At 35.5% G+C, this 26,313-nt stretch overlaps 2 protein-coding genes and 1 pseudogene across 2 annotated transcripts in view; all 3 read right to left on the bottom strand.

The window, feature by feature from the left end:
* The window catches only part of LOC133996487 (major histocompatibility complex class I-related gene protein-like), a 70,859-nt gene extending 45,291 nt beyond the window's left edge, over positions 1 to 25,568 (bottom strand). Inside the window, exon 1 of the mRNA XM_062436073.1 lies at positions 25,502 to 25,568. Within this exon, the coding sequence (XP_062292057.1) occupies positions 25,502 to 25,553 (52 nt within the window). The 5' untranslated portion in view covers positions 25,554 to 25,568. The remainder of the gene's footprint in view (positions 1 to 25,501) is intronic.
* On the bottom strand, positions 7,438 to 9,945 carry LOC133996499 (major histocompatibility complex class I-related gene protein-like; annotated as a pseudogene).
* LOC133996510 (class I histocompatibility antigen, F10 alpha chain-like) lies at positions 15,930 to 18,076 on the bottom strand. Its single transcript, XM_062436099.1, has 3 exons — positions 18,025 to 18,076; positions 16,300 to 16,566; positions 15,930 to 16,222 (listed from the first exon to the last, which is right to left on the bottom strand). Exons 1-3 carry the CDS (start codon positions 18,074 to 18,076, stop codon positions 15,930 to 15,932), a joined length of 612 nt encoding a protein of 203 aa, XP_062292083.1.
* Positions 25,569 to 26,313: the final 745 nt, after the last annotated feature.

Below are 26,313 nucleotides of genomic sequence, written 5' to 3'. Positions count from 1 at the left end.
GTCTGTTTTTAAATCATCCAGATTTTATTTGTCTCTTTGGACACCAAAAGAATTCATGATACGTTTCTCTTCTTCTTGTGACTTTCTTTTAGAAACTTAAATGACTAAAGTTGTGTTAATAGATACAATCTGATCCATTAAGTGATGAAAGAGTGAGATAAACGAAGTTAAATGTTCTGTTTTGGTTCTTCAGATTTCCCTCTTGGTGCTGTTATTGGACCTGTTGTTGTACTGCTGCTCCTGGTAGTCAGCATCGCTGGATACTTCCTCTGGAAGAAGAACAATAATGGTGAGAGACAAAAGATGTTTTTACTCATTTTTTTTTTACTTCCCAGATGTATTTAATATACATGTCTGTACTATTGTTTTGGTGTTAAAGTGTGTAGAATTTTGTGGCATATAATCAAATGGACTTTGTAGAAATGCAATATAGTTTTCATAAGTATGTTTTAATCAGTGGATAATCACAAGGAACTAAGAATCTCTTTTCATCGCCTTAGAATGAGTTCGTTATAGCTACATCGAGTTTCATAGTGACCATACGTCCTCTTATATACTTTGAAGGGGGAGAGGTTTTTAAGTGTTCAACCTCACCACTAGATGGCAGTAAATCACAAACACTGCATCATATATTTTACTTCCATAAAGTTTAAATATTTGCCAAACAATTAGTAAGCATATCTTGTGATAGTGATACAGACAGTCAATAATCAACAATGAATCTGAGTGAATTTATACCAGTTGTGATTAAGAGTGAAACTTCTGAAGACATTGCAGATCTTGTCAACTCCTAGATCCGCCCCTGCAGATGGTGCTGTTTTCTCTTTGGGTTCTTTCATAAATTCTGAATAAATAATAACTTTGTGAAACTGTTTTCTGTATTTCAGGGTTTCAATCTGCCAACAGTAAGTATTTTAAATATTAAATATGTTATATCTGCTTTACTTACTTGACAACATTAAATAAATATATTTTAAAAATAATGAGTGATATTAAAATGTAAATATGAGCAACTTTACAGAAAGTCAGACGTTAGTCATTGGTCACTCATGTCCAGTTTTGTCTCTCATGATAAAACTCTTCTTTTCAAATCAAATCATTTTTCTTTTTGCAGCTTCAGACACTTCATGATCATCATCAGATGGAGTTCAAGATACTAGATGATGACAGTAAGTGCTTCATTGTATCATCTTAGTTTACTAAACTAAACATTTATAATAGCCCCAAACTGTTGTATTTTAAAGGTGAAAACACAGTTTAGACTTAGTGATTTTGGGACCTCAGACAAACACTATTATTTTTATTCTTTCTCAAACTCATGTTGGTATTGGCAGTGGAAGAAGAAGTATTAAACACTTTTATCAGAAGTAAAACTATTAACTACTAATAGTACACATATTCATATTACACAGTAAAATACTGTAAAAGTTTAGGTGCTGCAGACAAAATTTCACAAATCTTCTTTAATTGAAGACTGAGATTGAAATAATTGAACCTGTTGTTTCATCTTTAATCATAATTTATTGTGTTTACCTGCATTCCTGCTTCATTCCTGCTTCATTCCTGTGCTGCGACTGCTGTTAAATACAGATTGTCTTCTGTTAAACGTGTGACACCATCATCAAAACACTAAATGAGGGAATATCATTTGGAAGAATGGTGTTCATCCCTCCAGTAGAGTTCAGTGACTAATATAATCAATACTAAGGAGCATTAAAGCTGTTCAGGCAGCACTAAGAAACTTAATGTTGGTGTTTCCTTTAGATTTGTCACCTGTCTGTATAAGGAAAACACTGCAAAAATCCTAAAAATATAATGTTTATAGGTGTTTCCTAACTTTCTTTTTAACAAATTAGTATAGTGTTAGTTTAGTCAGTAACACTGGTAAAGAACTACATGTTTTCATTGTTTCATATACTACTGTACATTTAACAATATTAGTGTTTGCCTTGGGGAGTGAAACAAGTCTTTTGTTGCCTGTCTGGTGACATATGTGTGACTCTAAACTGTGTTTCAATTGACTGTACTGATTTCATCTTTCAGTGTAAAGAGAAGAGAGAACTGGAGTGATATGATCCACCTTCTTGGTCTCGGTGAGGACTCGATCAGCAGCGCTCTGAATCAGCTGCAGCTGTCTGACCAACTTTTTAAAAAGACCAGTAAACACACAGTTAGAGCAGTCAAGTCTTCTATGGTAGCAATGTTATTATTATTATTATTATTATTATTATTATTATTATTATTATTATTCCATTATTGTAATATTTACCTGGTTATTTATTCATATTTATATTTTGTTTTGTTGTTTTTTTTTTAAATAACTTATCGGCCTCTTTTGCTTTCTGTCACTGTTCCTGCATTCATACTAATCTCCTTCACAATAGCAAAAAAAAGTAATACTGCTCCACTGGAAGGACAGCAAGACAACATTGAAATTTGGCTTCCATGTATTAACTTCATGAAGTAGAGCTGAAACCACCACAACTACTACTTAAAGCAGGACGCACATTGCAGTGAATTCAGTTTATCTGTTACACACAGACTGTAGCTGTATAGATATATGTCATTTATGATGATGATGATAATGGTGGTAATAAGTTCTGTGTTTTATTTATTTGTTTTGTTTTTTTGTTTGTTGTTGGGTTTTTTTTGTTGATTTGTTTGCATCTTTCATACCTTCTGTTTGCCCACTGTCTGCTCATCAGTCTAAACTTTGTGTTTATGCTTCATGCCCCCCTTGTTTTGTCAAATGTGTTATGTTGCTTGGTAATACCTCTTTTTTTTCTTTGGTTGGTTTGCACTTGTTCTCTGCACAATAAAAAAAAAAAAGGTTAGGAGATCATTTACTGTGTTTACCTGCATTCCTGCTTCATTCCTGTGCTGCAAGTGCTGTTAAATGCAAGTTGTTTTTTGTTACATGTGTGACAGTCGTAGCTAGAAGCATCACTTTCTTTCACTGTGTGAGTTAAACTCATCTGGAGAAAAGTGATGCAGCTGTCCGGCTGTTTCTGCAGAGCTCAGAGTCACATCATGTTTGTTTCTTAATGTCCATAAACAGGATCTGGTGTTTGAATGAGAGTGTAACATCTCATTTTGTGTACAACTTTAATAGATAAGGGTTTTTATAACTGAATAAAAAAGCCTCTGGAAACTCAGTGAAGACTTGTCTGATTATTTGAGCTTCATAGTTTAGGGGATTTGTCAGGAATTCAGTCTTGTTAAAGGTTAAGTTTTGTTTCAGGAAGCAGTGAGGCTGTTCAGAAACACTAAACACATTTTCAGTTAATGTCATTTAACTTAATTTCTCCTAATTTAATGAATACAGCACAGTCACACTTCTGACTCCTCTGTAAAACTCAGTATTAAACTCAAGTGTCCATCATCAGTGAACTGGAAGAGCTTTAACCAGAATACATTAAGTTCCTCCTGAAGAAATTAATTATATTAATGTATATAAATGGTACTTTTGTATTTATGATTGTATACTTTATAGTCTAAAATGTTAGATGAGTATTTTGACAATACTTAACTGTATTTTTTTCCACACATTTAATATGACATCATAATGGTCATGATGTCTTCTGGTAGTGTGCTCAGCCTTAGTGGAGCTACAGGTGAATCAACTTGATCCTTACAGGTTTATCACGATACTCATTGTTTTATTTAAGTGTGTTAATCAGACTCCAGTAAGCAGTAAGTGATACAAGATTAAAAAATGGATGTGTGCAGTGTGAACATCTGCAAAGTCTAAAATACAAACTACACAAAATATTTTTTACAACAGATGAAAAACGTATTATTTTACTAAGCCTATACATCTGTAACAATATGCAGGTTGGAACCATGTTCATTTAGTTTGTGATAATACTGTAACTAGTCACATATGAGTAAACATATATTATGTGTGGATTTTACAGACAGATGTGAAAAAATAACTCTGTTAATGAATAAAAACAAACACATAAATTATTACTGATTAGTCTAAAACTTTTAACAGAATAATTTTAAAGAAATAAACAAGTGAAAGTATTTACACAACTGGAAAACAATGTTGATTGTGTGTATTTAAGTGCTTGGGGTGAGCAATATGAAAAACCCTCTATCACTGTATATTTAATGTTATATCACTGTAGAGATTTACATATAGAGATACAGTAAATTGTTCTCCAAATTCAATCAATCAACAGATTATAGATCAGGGGTGACAAACATACGGCCCGTGGGCCAGTACCGGCCTGGGAAAGGGTCCACTCCGGCCCACTGAATAACTTTGAAAAGTAAGAAAATTGCAGAATACTTGAGTCCAAAGAAGAAAGTAAAACTGCATCGGTTCACTCACACATCATGATCCAGTAAATATGTAATACGAATACCATTAATAAAACTAATAATGTTAATAATGTTATTGTTAGTATTATTATTAATAATAATAATAATAATAATAATAATAATAATAATAATAACAATAATTGTATTTAAAATAGATTCAAATATATAAATCCTTTCATTTTTAACCCAAAATGTGTGTCTCTCAACCCAGGTAAGTATTTTAGTGATTTATATCTGAAAAGTTTAAATTATGTACTCTGTGTTCAAACATATGCTGACATTTTTTTCATGGTCTGAGACTCTTAGGAAAAAAGGAAATCTTAATGCTTCAGCATACAGTCACATTTTACACAATACTGTTCTTTATGGTCACAGTTTGAGTTCTTCCAGTTTCCAGATGACAACGACACCATGTAAAAAGCTCGGTCCATAAAAAACAAACCGTTTTCTCAGTTTCTTGTGAACAAAAATGGAGACCAGATCAGTGGCCAACTTCTGTAATTATGTTGTGGGAGCAAATCCTTGCAGTCAGGTTCAAAAATCTTTTAGAAAACCCTCCCAGAAGAGGTGAGGCAGTTATTGCAGCAGTTTAGTGCCAAAGATGTTTTAATGACATGTTAAACAATCCTGCATGGGTGTAAAGTTCAGATGTTCACATACTTTTGTTTTATAGTGTAAACAGACTTGCAGTACAGACTTGTACAAAAAAGTGAAATATTAATCAGAGTGTAGTGTAGTAATAATCAAACTGGACATTATTAAATCAACTCTGGTTTATTTTCACAATGAAATTTCATGGACATTTTCAGGTCAAAAGAAACAGGAAGGATTAAAGTGTTAAAACATTACTCAACAAGATAAAACCAATAACACAAATGTAATTAATGAAATTGTGTTAATAGCTTTATAGCAGGATAGACTTCTATAATTTGCTTTAAAGGACTCTGACTAAAGGTTGTACTTTAGTGTATTAGGCTTCATTAGAAAACAATTCTTCTATTAAATAGAGCAATAAAAAACATGTTCTGTCTTCTTAAAGTGCATCTGAGTTACAATAAGACATAATCAAACCTACTGTCATAATGTGAACAACCTTTTATTACAAAGATGTAATTATATGAAATATATTCTCATGAATAAATCCTCTAGTGTATAAATGGTAATTTCCCAAATATAACATGTCAGTCGATCAAGAAATATAATAACAAACGAGCCACAACTGAGTCAACAGCAAATAATGACTGTAGTTTCAATGGCCAGGACAAGTCACACATGTCAACAGACAGGCAACAGAAGACTTGTTTCACTCCTCAAAGTAAACACTAATATTGTTAAATGTATAGTAGTACATGTAGCATTGAATACATGTTACTGAAAAAAGCTCAAGGTTATTAGTTGACTTTGTTTTTCACACATCAGAGTTATAAAAACACATGTCAACATTTTTCTGTAGTTATACTGGATCTCACACTGAAAAATGCTTCATAACACTGACTTTTTGAATCTAAAACATTTGGTACTTGGTGGACTTTACCATCAGGCAAGTTAGGCAACTGTCTGGGGCCCCCAACTAAAAGGACCCAAACAGCTTTAGATTTATTATGATGTTTTAGATATGAAAAATATTGAATCATGTTACTATTCTAGCTCAGTGAACCCTGAAATAACAAACAAAAGAACCCAAAGATTTAAAACAGACAAACAAACATGTGACTGTAGACCTCTACTTCAGGGGAAATCATTGCACAACTGAATTTACCTAGAACATGAAATGCACTTATACTACAGTACTGTATACACTTTACTGTATAATATTATTCATTTACTATTAGTAGTTGATATTTTTTCTTCAGATAAAAGTTTTGAGTATTTCTTGCACTGCCAATACCAACATGAGTTTAAGAAAGGATACAAAATAAAGCAAGTCAGCATTTGTTTGAGGCTCCAGAATCACTAATTTCACCCCTGATCACAAGTTCATGTCTAAACTGTGTTTTCACCTTTAAAATACAACAGTTTGGGAGAGTTTTAGTATTATAAATGTTTAGTTTACTGAGCTTAGATGACTCAATGACGTTCTCTTTGTCATCATGTAGTATTTTGAACTCCAACTGATGATGATGATGATGGTGATGATGATGAAGCATCTGAAGCTGAAAAAATAAATATTTAATGAGTGACGAATTACTAATATCTGACTTTCTGTCAAATTGTTCATATTTACATTTTAATATCTCATTATCTTAAAATATTTGTACTTAATGTTGTCAAGTAACATCCAAACATAACAAAAAAAGCAGATACAACTATCAAACATTTAATATTTAAAATACTTACTGTTAGCAGGTTGAAACCCTGAAAGAACACAAAGAGAAAACATCACTATCTGTGTCATTATTACAATATGTCAACTAATTGTTTGTCAAATATTTACACTTTATGGACTTTTTATCACCAGAAGTAAAATATATGATGTTATAAAAACATTAACACCAAATCAATAGCAGAGACATGTATATTAAATACATCTGTGAAGTAAAAACATCATTTGTCTCTCACCATCCTTTCCCTTCTTCTTATTTTTCCAGAGGAAGAATCCAGTGATACCGACTACCAGGAGCAGCAGTACAACAACAACTCCGATAACAGCACCAAGAGGGAAACCTGAAGAACCAAAACAGAACATTTAACTTAGTTTATCTCACTCTTTCATCACTTAATGGATCACCTTTTATTTATTAACACAATTTTACTCATTTAAGTTTCCAAAAGGAAGTCACAAGAAGAAAAACATGTTGATGCTGAGTGTGTTTTAGTGAACAATCAGTGTTGGGAGTTAAAACCACAAAGTTTTACAGTAATTTGCCTTAAACTGCTGTAAGAGCACTTGTGTGAGGGGAAAACAGAAATAAAGAAGTAGATGTTAGAGGAGGCTTGATGCTGTGACATGTGGAAATATCCTTCATTTGGAAAAAATAAAACAGATTAAAAACTCTTCTGACGTCCAAAGAAACGAATAAAATCTAGATGACTAAGAAAACAGAGACAAACAAATAAAGAAAACACTGAAGGAGAAAAACAAACCGATCAATCACAGGACAATTCAAATCAGATGAAACTAAACTAAATGTGTTTCTCACCTCCATCACTTCCATCACCAGTCTTGCCCCAGTTCGTCTGAATTGCTGTTTTATCCAGTTTGGTGATGATGTCGTCCTTCACACCAGAGAGATGAAACACACATTCGTACCTCCTCCAGTCTTCAGGTGTGACTGATGAAAGGTTCAGGTCAACATTCATCTGGAAGGATCCATCATGGTTGGGGAGGATCTCTCCAAGTTCCACGTTCTCATGAAGCTCCTCTCCATTTTTCATCCAGAATATCATGGCTCTGTCAGGGTAGAAACCTGTAGCGAAGCAGCTGACTGGAGAGGAGGGAGTCTTCTGGAGGAGAGACACTGAGGGAAGCTCTGGAGAGTAAAGACAAAGACAGTTTATAGTTTCTTTATTATTATTTACAGTATATTATTATTGTTGTTGTTTGGTGTAATGTATTTAAATGCATTAGTAACACTATGACATGCAAATAAACTTCTTTGAAGTGTGGTTTAGAAACAGAGGGAGGGACAGAGGAGAAGAAAAAGACAGTTGAGGAGAGGTGAGGTGTTGAGAGATTGAGATTGAGAGACAATCTATTAGTGTTCATATAATGAAGTTTATTTCATTTAATTCAGTATGAGATATTTCTGGGTAAATGAATTTTGGTTATTGGTTGAATTTGTTTTTCAGACATCAGAGTTATAATAAAAACACAACATCTCAATATTGTTGTGTAGTTATACTGGATCTCAGTTAGACAACCTGGGGCCCCCAACTAAAAGGGCCCCAAACAGCGTTAGATTAATAATTATGTTAAGATATGAAAAATATTGAATCATGTTACTATTGTAACTCATTGAACTGACAGAATTGTGAGAAAGACAGAAAATGGAAAAAAAAGAAAGGTGAAAAATATGTGAAAGAATAACAGAAAATGTGGTAAAGGAGGAGGGAGGCAGAGAGATGAATAGAGGTGAGAGAGAAAATGAAAGTGAAATGTGTGTAAACTGAGACTCAACAGGTCTCTGTGTGTTGGTTCATATTTATTGTAATGTTACTGTATGTTAGAAATAGAGGAGGCATATTAAAATTGTTGTGTTCATGAAACTACATCAGGTCATGTGATTCTACCTGTTCTCATCAGAGAGCTCCTCCCATACTTCACAAACTTCTTCAGCAAGTCAGGGAACCTCTGTGTGAGGACGTTCTTATGATATGCCAACCGTTCATTGTCATTGTTCCAACTGTTTTTGGTGATAACAGCCTGTTGTTTTGGAGCGATCCATGTATTTGTCTTCACATCCCACAATAAGAAGTCTTTGCCATCGTAACCAATCTGTCTGAATCCATTAACATCTCCAGTCTCATCGTCCCATTCACAGCCAAGCACCCACTGGAAAATGTGGACACCTGAGAGAGAGACAGAGACACAAACTGCAGTAAACCAGAGTGAGATCTCAGCATTTTATCAGTAAACAATGAAACATGAACAAACCTCCAGTGTGGTTGAAGCGATGCTTTAAAGTTTCAATGAAGCCTTTGAAGGTATGATGGTAACCCAAAAGATTGGCAGTGTGCCCTTCCCAGAACTGTGGATAATCTTCTGTAACTCTGTTCATCCAGTCCTGTTTGGGTACTAGTCTCCTGGTGTTGCTGTCATAGTGCTGTATCTGAACATCATTGAGCATCCCAACAGCCACAAACTCTGGGAAGTTTGGGACTTGAGAGGACACAGTGTAGATATTCTTCAGAGTGTGAATCACTGTAAGAAAAAGTTCATGTCATGAACATGTGTAGGGGGTTTGTTTGTGTGTGCTCAGGTCTTTAAGAAATTATTTAAAGGACACACTAGTAAGACTAAGTGCAATGAAAGCGTGACACTTCATATCCAATAAAGGAAATTTAAATAAAGTGATATTAGTATAGTATTACGTTATCAGCTCCAGTTATTACATTTGGAAAGGATTTTTTTTTTACCAGGCCAATAACATAATAACTCATTACGTTATTGGCAAAAAGTAATTGCTTTATAGGTTTAGGACTTTTATTAAGTGTTGGCTTATTACATTAAAAAACGACGTTATCGGCCGTTATTACGTTATTGACTGCCAAAAATGTATTTTGTTGTATTTTAGTTATATGTTCACTGTTTTCTTTATTTATAGTGTGTTGGACTATTTTGTCTTTTTGTGCTCGAACCGAGTCGATCAAAGGTCCTGATACGTTTAGATAAGATTGATGAACGCGTTGCACAGACTGGATTTAAAGTGAACTTTAACATAATGAGTTTGTGACTTTTTAAACATTTCTACAATCTACAAGGAAGTCAGGGAACTTGACGTCAAATACTATGAAAGAAATCTTAAGTTCGTATCACCGTGTGTAAACAAAGCTTTTTTCTTAAACCATCAACCGACTCAAAAAGACTGATGAACTCACCTGCAGCTGCGCTGTGTAGACCCAGGAGGACCAGAAAAACTAAGATCTTCATTCTGAACTACAGAAACTACAACATTACAGAGATGTTTTTTATCTAGAGACACACATGCTGCTCCTATTGTGAGTCCCACTGATTAACTGAGGGTTGGACCTGAGCCTCCATCTGAGCCAATGACAATTTAGTGTGAGACGAGCGTCATTTAAATCGGGGATAAATTGATCTAAACAGATTATAAAACGAAAGTGAAAATAACATTTGCCCTGGAAAACTATTTCTTCGTTTTTTCTCTCCTTGTATCTTCAGTGGGAGAAACATGGATGTAATTAAGTGAACTAAGATTCACAGCTCAATGATGATGGATACTTAAGTTTAATGCTGAGTTTACCTTTACAGTGGAGTCAGCCGGCTCTGTTTAACAGCAGGCTGCAGCTCCCTCCAGTGGAAGAAAGTAAAACTGCACAGGTTCACGACAGACAGTGTACTGCAGGAGACATACAGTATGATGATCCAGAAAATATTTACTACTACTACTACTACTACTACTACTACTACTTCTACTAATAATAATAATAATAATAATAATAATAATAGTTTTTAAAATAGATTCAAATATAGAAATCCTTTCATTTTCAAACCAAAGATATGTGATACGAATGAAGATGAATATGTAATGTTAAGTTTAGTACTGTAACGTGTGATGTTTATTGACTGGGAAGTCATACAAGAAGTCGTGCTAAAAGTAATTTGAGAGCTAATGTAAAGTGTGCGTTGCTTAGCAACGATGTGTATCAGCCTACTGTTAACGTAAACGGCTCATTTGTGCTGTGTAGTTCTTTAGCTATTCTTTAAATAGCATTACTGTTTATTGGTGACACGCTGTAAAGGAAACTAAGGTTTTGTATTATCTTTTATTTGCAGTTTCACTCGTGGTATTTCACCATAAAAGAAGGAAACAAAGGGAGCAAGACGCTCTGATCCTGGCTCAAGTGTTGTACCTGAGTTTGGCTGACCGTTTAACTGTGATAACGTACACGAAGTACATAACGCGCAGGTATGCTGGTATTTTTTCATGGTTAGAGACTCTTAGGACAAAGGGAAATCTTAATGCTGCAGCATACAGTCACATTTTAGACAATACTGTTCTTTAGGGCCACAGTTTGCAGATGAGTTCTTCGAGTTTCAAGATGACAATAACACCATGCACAGAGCTCGGTCCATAAACAGTTCTCTCAGTTTCTTGTGAACAAAAAATATTCTCTATTGATTCTGTGGCGTAGCCAATGTGAACAAATTCTTGCAGACAGGTTCAAAAATCTTTTAGAAAGCCCTCCCAGAAGAGGTGAGGCAGTTATAGCAGCATTTTAGTACCAAAGATTTTTGAATGACATGTTAAACAATCCTGTACGGGTGTAAACCAGTAAACTATGAAGTGGTTAGTCTAATTAATTATAATCAGTGTTACTCCATGTGTGGAAAGAACAGAAGAAACACCATTGTGTTACTGACAAAGTGTATCTGCCAAAGACTGTATGTAAGAAATGGAGGTAACATCCGTGACGTCACCCATTGGTTTGTGGAGTGCTGCTCGGAAGCCAATAGTATCGGATCAGAGCAGCGCCATCTTGAACATTTCCGGTGCATGCCAGGAAAAATAAAAACACGGATTCTACTTATATGGGCATCAGGAGGAGCAAGAAGCGCCCTCTTGAACCTTTGAACCAATCAACCTGTCAATCACGACGTAGCCACGCCCTAATGCATACCATGCTTTATCGTCAAATATAAAATCAGGGAGGTCAAAATTTCACAAATGAACATCATACTGCATTGAAGAAGGCTTTAAACTAGCGATTGAGACCATAAACACATTTTGAAAACGTTTACTGAGGTTAGAAATCAAGTGAGAAGTTGGTGAATTCTCCATTGACTTGTATAGAGACGGAAGTTCTTTTGACACCAAAACGGTCGCCCCCTGGTGGCCTTTTTATAGAATGCAGTTTAAGTTACTTCCGCGTTGGCATCATTTCAGAGGACCGGAACTCCCCGCCTGGTCTCTGCAGACATCAGGACCCGAGGTCAAAGGTTATTCAATGTCTCATTTATTCATTTATTACATATGTAGTAATAATCACACTGGACAGTATTAAAGGAACTCTGGTTTATTTTCACAATGAAACTTCACGCTGAGGTCAAAAGAAACAGGAATGATTAAAGTATTAAAACATTACTCAACAAGATAAAACCACTGACACAAATGTAATTAATGAAATGGTGTTAATAGCTTTCAAGCAGGATAGACTTCTATTATTTTATTGAAGTGAAACATTTTGACACTAATTCTTTTTAAAGGACTGTGACTAAAGGTTGTACTTTAGTGTATTAGGCTAATAAAGAATTTTTAAATAAGACAACATACTTTAAAGATGTAATTATACAAAAAAAATACTCTTTTGGATGAATACTGTAGTGTATCAACGTTTGTTCCCCAAATATAACATGTCAGTTGATCAAAAATATAATAACAAAGGAGCCGCAAGTGATGAGTGTAGTTTCAATGGCCAGGATAAGTTTTGTTCAGTCGTCTGTCTGTTTCTGTTTTCTCTTTCAAAAATATATCAATGTATCAATAGGATTTGGAAACACTTGTCCATGCATTTATCTTCAGTAAACTCAACTGCTGTAACAGCTGCAGCTGATCGAGTCCTCACCAAGACCAAGAAGGTGGATCATATCACTCCAGTTCTCTCTTCTCTTTACACTGAAAGATGAAATCATCACAGTCAATTGAAACACAGTTTAGAGTCACACACACATCACCAGACTGACCGATTTTCACTCCCCAAGGCAAACACTAATATTGTTAAATGTACAGTAGTATATGAAACAATGAAAACATGTAGGTCTTTACCAGTGTTACTGACTAAATTAACACAGAAATCAATAGTTAAGAAGCATGTAAGGAAACACCAATGAACATCATATTTGCAGGATTTTTTGCATTGTCTTATTCATGCAGACAGGTTACAAATTAGAGGAAAACCCAACATTAAGTGTCTTAATAAGGTGTTGGGCCAGCACCTGCTGCTAGAACAGCTTTAATGCTCCTTAGTATTGATTCTATTAGTCAGTGAACTCTACTGGAGGGATGAACACCATTCTTCCAAAAGATATTGCCTCATTTAGTGTTTTGATGATGGTGTCACACGTTTAACAGAAGACAATCTGCATTTAACAGCAGTCGCGGCACAGGAATGAAGCAGGAATGAAGCAGGAATGCAGGTAAACACAGTAAATTATGATTAAAGATGAAACAACAGGTTCAATTATTTCAATCTCAGTCTTCAATTAAAGAAGATTTGTGAAATGTTGCCCTTTGTTCTAAACCAGAAGCAGAAATTCTGTTAAAAATACTTTTTGAGGTCACAGTCATTTATTTAAGTTCATCTTCCTCTTCTCACCTTCACTGGTTTCCTGTCAAGATGACAGGAAACCAGTCTGTTGGTGTTCATATAATGAAGTTTGTTTCATGTCATTCAGTGTGAGATATTTATGGGTTAATTTTGGTAAATGGTTGAATTTGTTTGTCAGACATCAGAGTTATAATTTAAAAAAACAACATGTCAGCAATTTTCTGTAGTTATACTGGATCTCACACTGAGAAATACTTAATTAGACTGACTTCTTAAATCTAAAACATTTGGTACCTGGTGGACTTTATCATCAGGCAAGTAAGGCAACTGTCTGGGGCCCCCAACTAAAAGGGCCTCAAACAGCTTTAGATGTATTATGATGTTTGGATATGAAAAATATTGACTCATTTTACTATTCTAACTTGTTGAACCCCGAAAAATAACCTGACACATAAAATGTTGCTGGTTACGTTACACATTCAGATTTTACTCACAAAATACAACTATTAAAATATGATGCATTATTATTGATTAAACTAACGAGAATTATATACAACTGTTCAAATTAGGGTTAGTTTAAGTACACTGTAGTAATAATACTTTTCTCTCTTTCACTCTTTACTTTTACAATTTGAATTCAGGACTGAAAACTTGTACAGTACCTTCCTGTGTAGTATGAAGGAATATACTCTTAATAGTTATTAGTTTTATTTCAGAGTTTGAGTATTTCTTCTTCCACTGCCAATACCAACATGACTTTGAGAAAAGATCAAAAGTAAATAAAGTCAGCGTTTGTCTGGGGCGTCAAATCACTGATTTCACCCCTGATCACAAGTTTATGTTTAAACTGTGTTTTCACCTTTAAAATGTTTAGTTCATTAAACTAAAATGACATGATGATGTACTCACGGTCATAATCCAGTATTTTGAACTTCAACTGATGATGACAATGATGATGATGAAACATCTTTAGCTGCAAAAAGAAAAACATTTTGATTTGATATGAAGAGTTTCATCATGAGAGACAAAACTGAACATGAGTGAAGAATTACTAACACCTGACTTTCTGTCAAGTTGTTCATATTTACATTTTAATATCTTTCATTATTTTAAAATATATTCATATAATGTCAAATAACATCCAAATATTACAAGAAAAAGCTGAAAAAACTATCAAACATTTAATATTTAAAATACTTACTGTTAGCAGGTTGAAACCCTGAAATACAGAAAAATCATCACAAAGTTATTTATTGAGAATTTATGAAAGAACACAAAGAGAGAACTATCTGTGTCATTATTACAATATGTCAACTAATCTTTAATCACATATTTACACTTTATGGACTTTTTATCACCAGAAGTAAAATATATGATGTTATAATAACATTAACACCAAAACAATAACACACACATGTATATTAAATACATCTGTGAAGTAAACATCATTTCTCTCTCACCTTCCTTTTCCTTCTTGTTCTTCTTCCAGAGGAAGAATCCAACGATGCCGATTACCAGGAGCAGCAGTACAACAACACCTCCGATAGCAGCACCAAGAGGGAACCCTGAAGAACCAAAACAGAACATTTAACTTAGTTTATCTCACTCTTTCATCATTTAATGGATCAAACTTGTGTAAATATCTAATAAATAAAGATGCCTTCAACTGCTGTAAGAGCACTTGTGTGAAGAGAAAACAGAAATAAAGAAGTAGATGTTAGAGGAGGCTTGATGCTCTGACATGTGGAAATATCCTTCATTTGGAAAAATAAAACAGATTAAAAACTCCTCATGAATTCTTCTGACGTCCAAAGAGACAAATAAAATCTAAATGACTAAGAAAACAGAGACAAACAACTATAGGAAACACTGAAGGAGACAAATAACCCGATCAATCACAAGACAATTCAAATCAGATGAAACTAAACTAAATGTGTTTCTCACCTCCATCACTTCTGATTCCAGTCTTACCTTCATTAGATCTGATCACAGCTTTGTCCAGTTTGGTGATGATGTCGTCCTTCACACCAGAGAGATGAAACACACATTCGTACCTCCTCCAGTCTTCAGGTGTGACTGATGAAAGGTTCAGGTCAACATTCATCTGGAAGGATCCATCATGGTTGGGGAGGATCTCTCCAAGTTCCACATTCTCATGAAGCTCCTCTCCATCTTTCCTCCAGAATATCTCGGCTCTGTCAGGGTAGAAACCTGTAGCGAAGCAGCTGACTGGAGAGGAGGGAGTCTTCTGGAGGAGAGACACTGAGGGAAGCTCTGGAGAGTAAAGACAAATACAGTGTATAGTTCCTTTATTAGTATTGTTTATTATTATTATCATTACTGAAATGTGATTAATAAAAGGAGGGAGGAACAGAGGAGAAGAAAGACAGATAAAGACAGGTGAGGAGTGAGAGACTAGATTAGAAAGAGGAGAGAAAATGGAGTAAAAAGATGGTGAAAAATGTGGGAGTTACAGAGAAAATGTGGTAAAGGAGGAGGGAAGAGAGGTGAGAAAGAAAATGAAAGAGAAATGTGTGTAAACTGAGACTCAGCAGGTCTCTGTGTGTTGGTTCATATTTATTGTAATGTTACTGTAAGTTAGAAACAGAGGAGGCATATTAACATTGTTGTGTTCATGAAACTACATCAGGTCATGTGATTCTACCTGTTCTCATCAGAGAGCTCCTCCCATAGTTCACAAACTTCTTCAGCAAGTCAGGGAACTCCCGGGTGATGGAGTACTTATACAATGCCAACCGTTCTTTGTCATTGTTCCAACTGTTTTTGGTGATAACAGCCTGTTGTTTTGGAGCGATCCATGTATTTGTCTTCACATCCCACGATATGAAGTCTTCTCCATCGTAACCAACCTGTCTGAATCCACTAACCTCTCCAGTGTCATCGTCCCATTCACAGCCAAGCACCCACTGGAAAATATGGACACCTGAGAGAGAGACAGAGACTCAGACTGCAGTAAACCAGAGTGAGATCTCAGCATTTTATCAGTGAACATAAACAAACCTCCAGTTTGGTTGAAGCGATGCTTTAAAGTTTCAATGTAGCCTTTGAAGATTTGATGGGTATCCAAACCTCTGGCAGTTTGCCACTCCCAGAACTGTGGATTATCTTCTGTGACCCTGTTCATCCAGTCCTGTTTGGGTTGTAGTCTCCTGGTGTTGCTGTCATAGTGATGTATCTGAACATCATCAACCATCCCAACCAGCACAAACTCTGGGAAGTTTGGGACTTGAGAGGACATAGTCAAGATATACTTCAGAGAGTGAATCACTGTAAGAAAAAGTTAATGTCATCATTTCAGTTTTCTGAATTAAAGTTTTATAAATAACTTTTTAGATCAAATAAAATAATGTTCTGTGCACAGAATCAGAAGAAACTACAGTACATCCATCAATTGATGTAAAATGTTGCTCCAGATATATATATTAATGATGATTCCGTCTTGAACAACACATATAGTTTGATATTAAATATTAAACCCGTATATTATTGCACATTCGTGCATTTTTACTTAAACAACTCAATTTAACAACTATTTGATCACCAAATTACAGATAAAGCCATGAAAATGGGCACTATGAAAGCATTCTCTCTCTCTCTCTCTCTCTCTCTCTCTCTCTCTCTCTCTCTCTCTCTCTCTCTCTCTCTCTCTCGCTCAATTTGTCCATTCATTTTCACAAAATTAGCCAGAAGTCATCCACTACCCCAATATTATCAAAATGTCATAGTTAACAACAAAATGAACTGTGTTCATTAAAGAAAATAAGATCACTGATTAGCTTTCAACATGTGTGCTAGAAAGTAAGGACGTTTAAACAAGAGAAGAAAGTCTAATATCAGTCACATGACTGGCTAATTTGTCAATCCATTGCCATCCAGTGGTCAATTATGGGTTCTATGAAAGAAAACAATCTTTAAGATTTAAGGGGACAAAAATGGATATCTTTAAGAGTGAGATACAGAGATTTCACATCATACAGTTGTCTGTGTTTGCAAACGTGTGCTACCACTTCATTTGTAGCTTGAAAGGCTAAGGAGCAGAAGGAAGGACTGGAGATCATTCTAACCATCAAGTTAAACAAACAAATAAATACAGAGAAAGAGAGAGTGTAAGGGGTTTGTTTGTGTGTGCTCAGGTCTTTAAGACAATATTTAAAGGACACACTACTACTAAGTGCAATGAAAGCGTGACACTTCATATCCAATAGATGAAACTTAAATAAAGTGATATTAGTATATTATAACGTTATCAGCTCCAGTTATTACATTTGTAAATGCCAATAACATAATAACCAACCAATAACGTAATAACTCATTATGTTATTGGCAAAAAGTTATTACGTTATTGGTTCAGTACTTTTATTACGTGATTGGCTTATTACATTAACATCGGCCGTTATTAGGTTATTTGCTGCTAAAAGTGTGTTTAGTTGTATTTTAGTTCTATGTTCACTGTTTTCTTTATTTATAGTGTGTTGGATTATTTTCGACCGAGTCGATCTGAAAGACCTGATTAATTTAGATAAGATTAATGAACGCGTTGCTCAGACTGGATTTAAAGTGAACTTTAACATAATGAGTTTGTGACTTTTTAAATACTAATACAATCTGCAAGGAAGTCAGAATTTCACATCAAATACTATGAAAGAAATCTTAAGTTCGTATCACGATGCATAAACATAAAGCCTTTTATTAAACCATTAACCGACTCAAAATATATTAACTCACCTGCTGCTGCGCTGTGTAGACCCAGGAGGATCAGAAAAAACAAGATCTTCATTCTGAACTGCAGAATCTACAACTTTACTGTTGTAATGTTTTTTATCAAGAGACACACGGACTGCTCCTCTTGTGAGTCACACTGCTTAACTGAGGGTTGGACAGGTAAATACACTCACCTGAGCCAATGAGAATTTAGTATTAGACCAGCGTCACTTAAATCTGGGTTAAATTGACTTGAACAGATTTTTAATGAAAATGAGAGACATTTGCTCGTTTTTACCCAAATTATAGAGAGTGGAGAGGCATGCATGCTTTATTTTGGGTTTGTTAGTTCATGGAAGTCCTGTTACAACACATATAATAATACTTGTAATATAACATACAATGTTTTGTAGGTTAATGTCATATAATGTGCAGAGATGTGTTCACTTTCTGGGAGGTCAGAGGTCACTGTCAGCTCCAGATCAGCACTCTGGAGGTTGTGGGGCTGCAGTAATGTGTTATTCTTCTTTTATTGTTCTGTGTGGATGTTCTGGGGTTGAAAACAGTCCTGATCAAAAATATCAACATCAAACAATGTGGTTTTATTGGTGTTACAGTGACTAAATGAGGTGAATGTTTCCCTCTAGAGGTTCAACACTCCAGTTAATGTGCAGCAGTAGTTTCTGTAATTCATTAAAAAGAGATTTATTTAAAACAGATCAGTGTGTGCAGCGATACCATGTTGTTATATAATTAGATGTATGAAAGCAGTTTAAACAGCCTGTCCTCTGAGCTGTTGATGGGAAACCACCTGAGGACATCTGACTCTATAAAATAAAATAATAAAAACATTATAATCATGAATTACTCTGGTCATATTTATTCATTAAATTAGGAGAAATTAAGTAAAATGAAATCCATTGAAAATGTGTTCAGTGTTACTGAACAGTGTCACTGCCTCTTGAAACAAAATAAAACCTTTAACAAACCGGAACTCTTGAAAATACCTTAAACTGTGGAGCTCAAATAAACAGACACGTCTTCACTGGGTTTCCAGAGGCTTTTTATTCATTTATAAAACACTTATCTGTACAATTTACATTTACACCAATATCCTCAATAATAATAATGACAGAATAGGTACCAAGGAAAAATGACAAATAAATAAAACAGATTAGAGAGACATGATAATAAAAAGTTTTCAGCTTCAATAATTTACTATCTACACATAATATTTGGTGTAAAAGTGAAGAACAAAATCCAGCTCACTGTGTAAAACTGTACAATAAAAACAAAAAGAAGCTGACTGTAAAGTTAACACCACTGTAAACATCTGTACAGATTCAACATCATTTACACACCATCAGAGAGAGATTTGACCTGCTGCACAATGACATGACACATTGGCCTCCAACAAGAACAGTGTTCAACCAAAGTCTGCTTCAGTTTAGCCAAATATTCATAGCTGAGTATAAATTCAAACACCAGATTCTGTTTATGGACATTAAGAATCAAACATGATGTGACTCTGAGCTCTTTCTTGTTTCTCTGCTCATGTTTTTGGTCTCTGGAAGCTGCTGCAGTGACAAAATAAATCACTTACAAAACATCTGCAGAAACAGCTGGACAGCTGCATCACTTCTCTCCAGATGAGTTTAACTCACACAGTGAAGGAAAGTGATGCTTCTAGCTACGACTGTCACACATGTAACAGAAAACAACCTTCATTTAACAGCAGTCACAGCAGGAATGAAGCAGGAATGGGGAAAAAAAGAAATAATTACTGGAGTTCATCTTCCTCTTCTGATCTTGTCTGGTTTCCTGTTAAGATGATAAACAGACAAACAACGTGTTATATATATATATATTTATCTATTTTACTCACAAAACAAAACAATTAAAATATGATGCATTATTATTCATAAAACTATCCAGAATTAAACACTTAAAATTAAAGTAAGTTTACTTGTGTTAATATTACCTCTCTCTCTTTAACTCTTCACTTATACACGTTGAATGAAAAACTTTTACAGTACTTTTATTGTGTAATATAAATAAATGTCTAATAGTTTTACTTCAGATAAAAGTTTGGAGTACTTCTTCCACTGCCACTACCAACATGAGTTTGAGAAACGATAAAAAACTAAAGTCAGCGTTTGTGTGAGGCCCCAAAATCACTGAATCCACCCTGATCACAAGTTCATGTCTAAACTGTGTTTTCACCTTTAAAAAACAGTTTGAGAGAGTTTTAGTTGTATCATATATATATTTGGTTCAATCAGCTAATTTGACATAATGAAGTACTTACCATCAGGAACTGGAACTTCAGTGGATGACGATGATGATGATGATGATGATGATGATGATGATGATGATGATGATGATGATGCATCTGAAGCTGCAAAAATAAAACATTATTTGATTTGATTTGAAGAGTTTTATCATGGGAGTTTAACATCTCTCAGTATTTTTCAAATATCTTTATTCAATGTTTGTCATGTCTTGTCTTCCTTTTCAGGTCACTTCACTTCCTGTCCAGCTCTAATGTGGAGCACCTGTGTCTCATTGTCTCCCCTGTCTGCATGTATAAAACCCTGCGTCTCCCCGTTCTCCTTTTCCAGAATGTCTTGTCTACCTTTAATGAGCGCACGCTGCCTGATTCTTACTGAGTTGTGCATTTGAGTCCTCTGGTTTTTGTCTCATAATGTTGTAAAGTAATAATAAAAAATGTCACATTTATTTATTCAGAATTTATGAAAATTCTATTACCAGATATGTCAACTAATTATATGTCAAATATTTATACTTTATGGACTTTGTATCACCAGATGTAAAATATATGATGTTATAAAAACATTATTGCCAAAACAATAGCACATACATGTGTGTGTGTGTGTGTATATATATACACATACATATATATATATATATATACATGTATGTATGTACATCTGTGAAGTAAAAAAAAAAATAGAAGTAAAAACATATTTTCTCTCTCACCTTCCTTTCCCTTCTTCTTATTTTTTCCAGTGGAAGTATCCAGTGATGCCGACTACCAGGAGCAGCAGTACAACAACACCTCCGATAACAGCACCAAGAGGGAAACCTGAAGAACCAAAACAGAAAATTCATCTTAGTCATTTAAGTTTCCAAAAGGAAGTCAAAAGAAGAAGAGAAACCTGCTGATGCTGAGTGTGTTTTAGTGAACAATCAGTGTTGGGAGTTAAAACCACAAAGTTTTACAGTAATCTCATTAGTTTGAACAGAAACACAGACGTGTAAAACATTACTGTTTGTATTTTAGTATTTATATTACAATACTGACCTGATGAAAACTGTGTTACAGGGTTTAACATAATTATGCTTTGACAGGCTAAATCTAAACTTGTGTTAATATTTAATAAATAAAGGTGCCTTCAACCGCTGTAAGAGCACTTGTGTGAGGGGAAAACAGAAATAAAGAAGTAGATGTTAGAGGAGGCTTGGTTGACATGTGGAAATATCCTTCATTTGGAAAAATAAAACAGATTAAAAACTTCTCATGAATTCTTCTGACGTCCAAAGAGACAAATAAAATCTAGATGACTAAGAAAACAGAGACAAACAACTAAAGAAAACACTGAAGGAGACAAACAACCCGATCAATCACAAGACAATTCAAATCAGATGAAACCAAACTAAATGTGTTTCTCACCTCCATCTCTTCCATCACCAGTCTTGCCCCAGTTTGTCTGAATCGATGTTTTATCCAGTTTGGTGATGATGTCGTACTTCACACCAGAGAGATGAAACACACATTCGTACCTCCTCCAGTCTTCAGGTCTGACTGATGAAAGGTCCAGGTCAACACTCATCTGGAAGGATCCATCATGGTTGGGGAGGATCTCTCCAAGTTCCACATTCTCATGAAGCTCCTCTCCATCTTTCCTCCAGAATATCTCGGCTCTGTCAGGGTAGAAACCTGTAGCGAAGCAGCTGACTGGAGAGGAGGGAGTCTTCTGGAGGAGAGATACTGAGGGAAGGTCTGGAGAGACAAGACAAAGACAGTTTAATAATAATAATAATAATAATGTATTTTATTTAAAGGCGCCTTTCAAAGCACTCAAGGACACCTTACAAGGCACATAAAACACAACAACAGTACATCAAACAATATAAATCAGGTAACATTTAGTGCAAAGATAAAGAATAAATATGAATGTGACTACAAAGTGCATCAGTACAATAAATAAACAAGAACGTGATTGCATAGTTAGTGTGAGACAGAGTATGCCACTCTGAATAGGCGCGTTTTCAGGCGGGATTTAAAGGTGGAGACATAGTTAGAAGTGCAAATGTCTGGTGGGAGAGAGTTCGAAAGGCGGGGGGCAGATCAGCTGAAGACTCTTGACCCCATGGTAGTTAAGTTGGCAGATGGGGCAAAGAGCTGGTTGGCAGAGGAGGATCGGAGAGTTCGGGAAGGTGTGTAGATGTGAATCAGTTCCGACAGATATGATGGTGCCAGGTTGTGAAGGATCTTGTAAGTGAGGAGTAGAATCTTAAAGTCAATGCGGGATTTGATAGGGAGCCAATGAAGTTGCTGCAGGGCAGGAGTGATGTGTTCAATAGAGGGGGTTCTGGTTATGATACGAGCGGCTGCGTTCTGTACGAGCAAAGAGTAGAGAGTTACAGTAGTCCAGACAGGATGTGATCAGGGTGTTTACCAGGGTAGCGGTGCAGGTTGGTGAGACGATTGATGTTACGTAGATGGAAGTATGCAGTCCGAGTAACGTTATTGATGTGGGCTTCGAAAGATAATGTGCTGTTTATAGTTTATTTATTATTATTTCTACTGTCTATTATTATTGTTGTTGTTTGGAATTTGAATTATGGTTATTGGTTGAATTTGTTTTTCACACATCAGAGTTATAATAAAAACACAAAATCTCAACATTGTTCTGTAGTTATACTGGATCTCACACTGAGGAATACTTCACAAGACTGACTTCTTAAAATCTAAAACATTTGGTACCTGGTGGACAATGGAGGAAAAGATGTGATAAATATGTGAAAGAATGACAGAGAGAAAATGTGATAAAGGAGGATGGAGTTAGAGAGATGAAGAGAGGTGAGAAAGAAAATGAAAGAGAAATGTGTGTAAACTGAGACTCAGCAGGTCTCTGTGTGTTGGTTCATATTTTTTGTAATGTTACTGTAAGTTAGAAACAGAGGAGGCATATTAACATTGTTGTGTTTATGAAACTACATCAGGTCATGTGATTCTACCTGTTCTCATCAGAGAGCTCCTCCCATAGTTCATTAACATCTTCAGCCAGTAAGGTAACTCCTGGTTGATGGTGTGCTTATAATATGCCAACTGTGCTTTGTCATTGTTCCAATTGTTTTTGGTGATGACAGCCTGTTGTTTTGGAGCGATCCATGTATTTGTCTTCACATCCCATGATAGCAAGTCTTCCCCATTGTAACCAACCTGTCTGAATCCACTAACCTCTCCAGTCTCATTGTCCCATTCACAGCCAACCATCCACTGGAAAATATGGACACCTGAGAGAGAGACAGATACACAGACTGCAGTAAACCAGAGTGAGATCTCAGCATTTTATCAGTAACAATGAAAACATAAACAAACCTCCAGTTTGGTTGAAACGATGCTTTAAAGTTTCAATGTAGCCTTTGAAGAGCTGATGGTAACCCAAACATCCAGCAGTTTGCCTCTCCCAGAACTGTGGATCATCTTCTGTGACTCTGTGTGCCCAGTCCTGTTTGGGTTCTAGTCTCTTGGTGATGCTGTCATAGTGCTGTATCTGAACATCATCAACCATCCCAACAACCACAAACTCTGGGAAGTTTGGGACTTGAGAGGACACAGTGAAGATATACTTCAGAGAGTGAATCACTGTGAGAAAAAGTTCATGTCATCATTTCAGTTTTCTGAATTACAGTTTTATAAATAACTTTTACATCAAGTAAAATAATTTTCTGTGCACAGAATCAAAATAAGCTACAGTACATCCTCCTGATAATCCCTGTTGTGTCAATCATTAATAAATTAAATTGATGCAAAAAATGTTGCTCCAGATATATATATCAATGATGATTCTGTCTTGAACAACACAATTTAACAACTATTCGAACACCAAATTACAGATTATCTCTCTCTCTCTCTCTCTCTCTCTCTCTCTCTCTCTCTCAGTGTCTGTCTGTCTGTCTCCCTCTCTCCCTGAGAATTAAGACTATTTGTTTGTTTAACTTGATGATCAGAATTATCTCCGCCCTGCCTTCTGCTCTGTAGCCATTCAAATTCCAAAACGTTTACAGCGCTCCAATGCAGTGACTGAAAGGCACTTTTAATCTGCTGAAGGTTTATTGCATATATTCCATTCAATTTGTCCAAAAATTAGCCAGAAGTCATCCACTACCCCAATATTATCAAACTGTCATAGTTAACAACAAAATGAACTGTGTTCATGAAAGAAAATTAGATCACTGATTAGCTTTCAACATGTGTGCTAGAAAGTAAGGACGTTTAAACAAGTGAAGAAAGTCTAATATCAGTCACATGACTGGCTAATTTGTCAATCCATTGCCATCCAGTGGTCAATTATGGGTTCTATGAAAGAAAACAATCTTTAAGATTTAGAGGGGAAAAGAATATCTTTAAGAATGAGATACAGAGATTTCACATCATACAGTTGTCTGTGTTTGCAAACGTGTGCTACCACTTCAGTTGTAGCTTGAAAGGCTAAGGAGCAGAAGGAAGGACTGGAGATCATTCTAACCATCAAGTTAAACAAACTAATAAATAGAGAGAAAGAGAGAGTGTAGGAGGTTTGTTTGTGTGTGCTCAGGTCTTTAAGAAAATATTTAAAGGACACACTAGTAAGACTAAGTGCAATGAAAGCGTGACACTTCATATCCAATAAATGAAACTTAAATACAGTGATATTAGTATTACGTTATCAGCTCCAGTTATTACATTTTACATTTTTTTAACAGGCCAATAACATAATTACCAACCAATAACGTAATAACTCATTAACGTAACGTAATAACCCATTACGTTATTGTCAAAAAGTTATTACGTTATTGGTTCAGGAATTTTATTACGTTATTAGCTTATTACCTACATTAAAAACGGCCGTTATTACGTTATTGGCTGCTAAAAGTGTGTTTTGTTGTATTTTAGTTATATGTTCACTGTTTTCTTTATGTGTTGGACTATTTTGCTGCGTCATTTTGTCCAGAACGCGCTCGGACCGATTCGATCTAAAAGTCCTGATAAACTTAGATAAGATTAATGAACGCGTTGCTCAGTCTGGATTTAAAGTGAACTTTAACATAATGAGTTTGTGACTTTTTAAACATTTCTACAATCTGCAAGAAAGTCAGATAACTAGGCATCAAATACTATGAAAGAAATCTTAAGTTCGTATCATCATGTGTAAACATATAAAGCCTTTTATTAAACCATTAACCGACCCAAATAAATATATTAACTCACCTGCTGCTGCGCTGTGTAGACCCAGGAGGACCAGAAAAACCAAGATCTTCATTCTGAGCTGCTGAATCTACAACTTTACTGTCAACGGAGATGTTTTTATCCAGAGACACACGGACTGCTCCTCTTGTGAGTCACACTGCTTAACTGAGGGTTGGACCTGAGCCTCCATCTGAGCCAATGAGAATTTAGTGTGAGACCAGCGTCACTAACATCTGGGTTAAACTGATCTAAACAGGTTATTAAACGAAAGTGAAAATAACATTTGCTCGTTTATACCAGGCGGGGAATTCCGGTCCTCTGAAATGAGGCCAACGCGGAAGTAACTTAAAACTGCATTCTATCAAAAGGCCACCAGGGGGCGACCGCTTCGATGTCAAAAGGACATCCGTCTCTATACAAGTCAATGGAGAATTCACCAACTTCTCACTTGATTTCTAACCTCAGTAAACGTTTTCAAAATGTGTTTATGGTCTCAATCGCTAGTTTAAAGCCTTTTTCAATGCAGTATGATGTTCATTTGTGAAATTTTGGCCTCCCTGATTTTATATTTGATGATAAAGCAGGGTATGCATTGAGGCGTGGCTACGTCGTGATTGACAGGTTGATTGGTTCACAGGTTCAGGAGCGCGGACAGATAGACTGCAGGAAATAGCCGTGAACTTGTTTTTATACTGACAGTTTTCTCCGGAGTTTTGTGGTTATAGTTAGTCGTAACAGCTACTTGGTTAGCATCACCAGGTTGCTGGTGTAGACTGTGGTAGATCCAGTCCTCGCAACCTCCCCTGCTCCGTCATCTTGCTCCTCCTGATGCC

This window comes from Scomber scombrus, chromosome 16 (assembly GCF_963691925.1).
Source record: "Scomber scombrus chromosome 16, fScoSco1.1, whole genome shotgun sequence".
NCBI lineage: Eukaryota > Metazoa > Chordata > Actinopteri > Scombriformes > Scombridae > Scomber > Scomber scombrus.
Note: the sequence above shows the minus strand (reverse complement) of the source record. Positions and strands in the feature narration are given on the sequence as shown.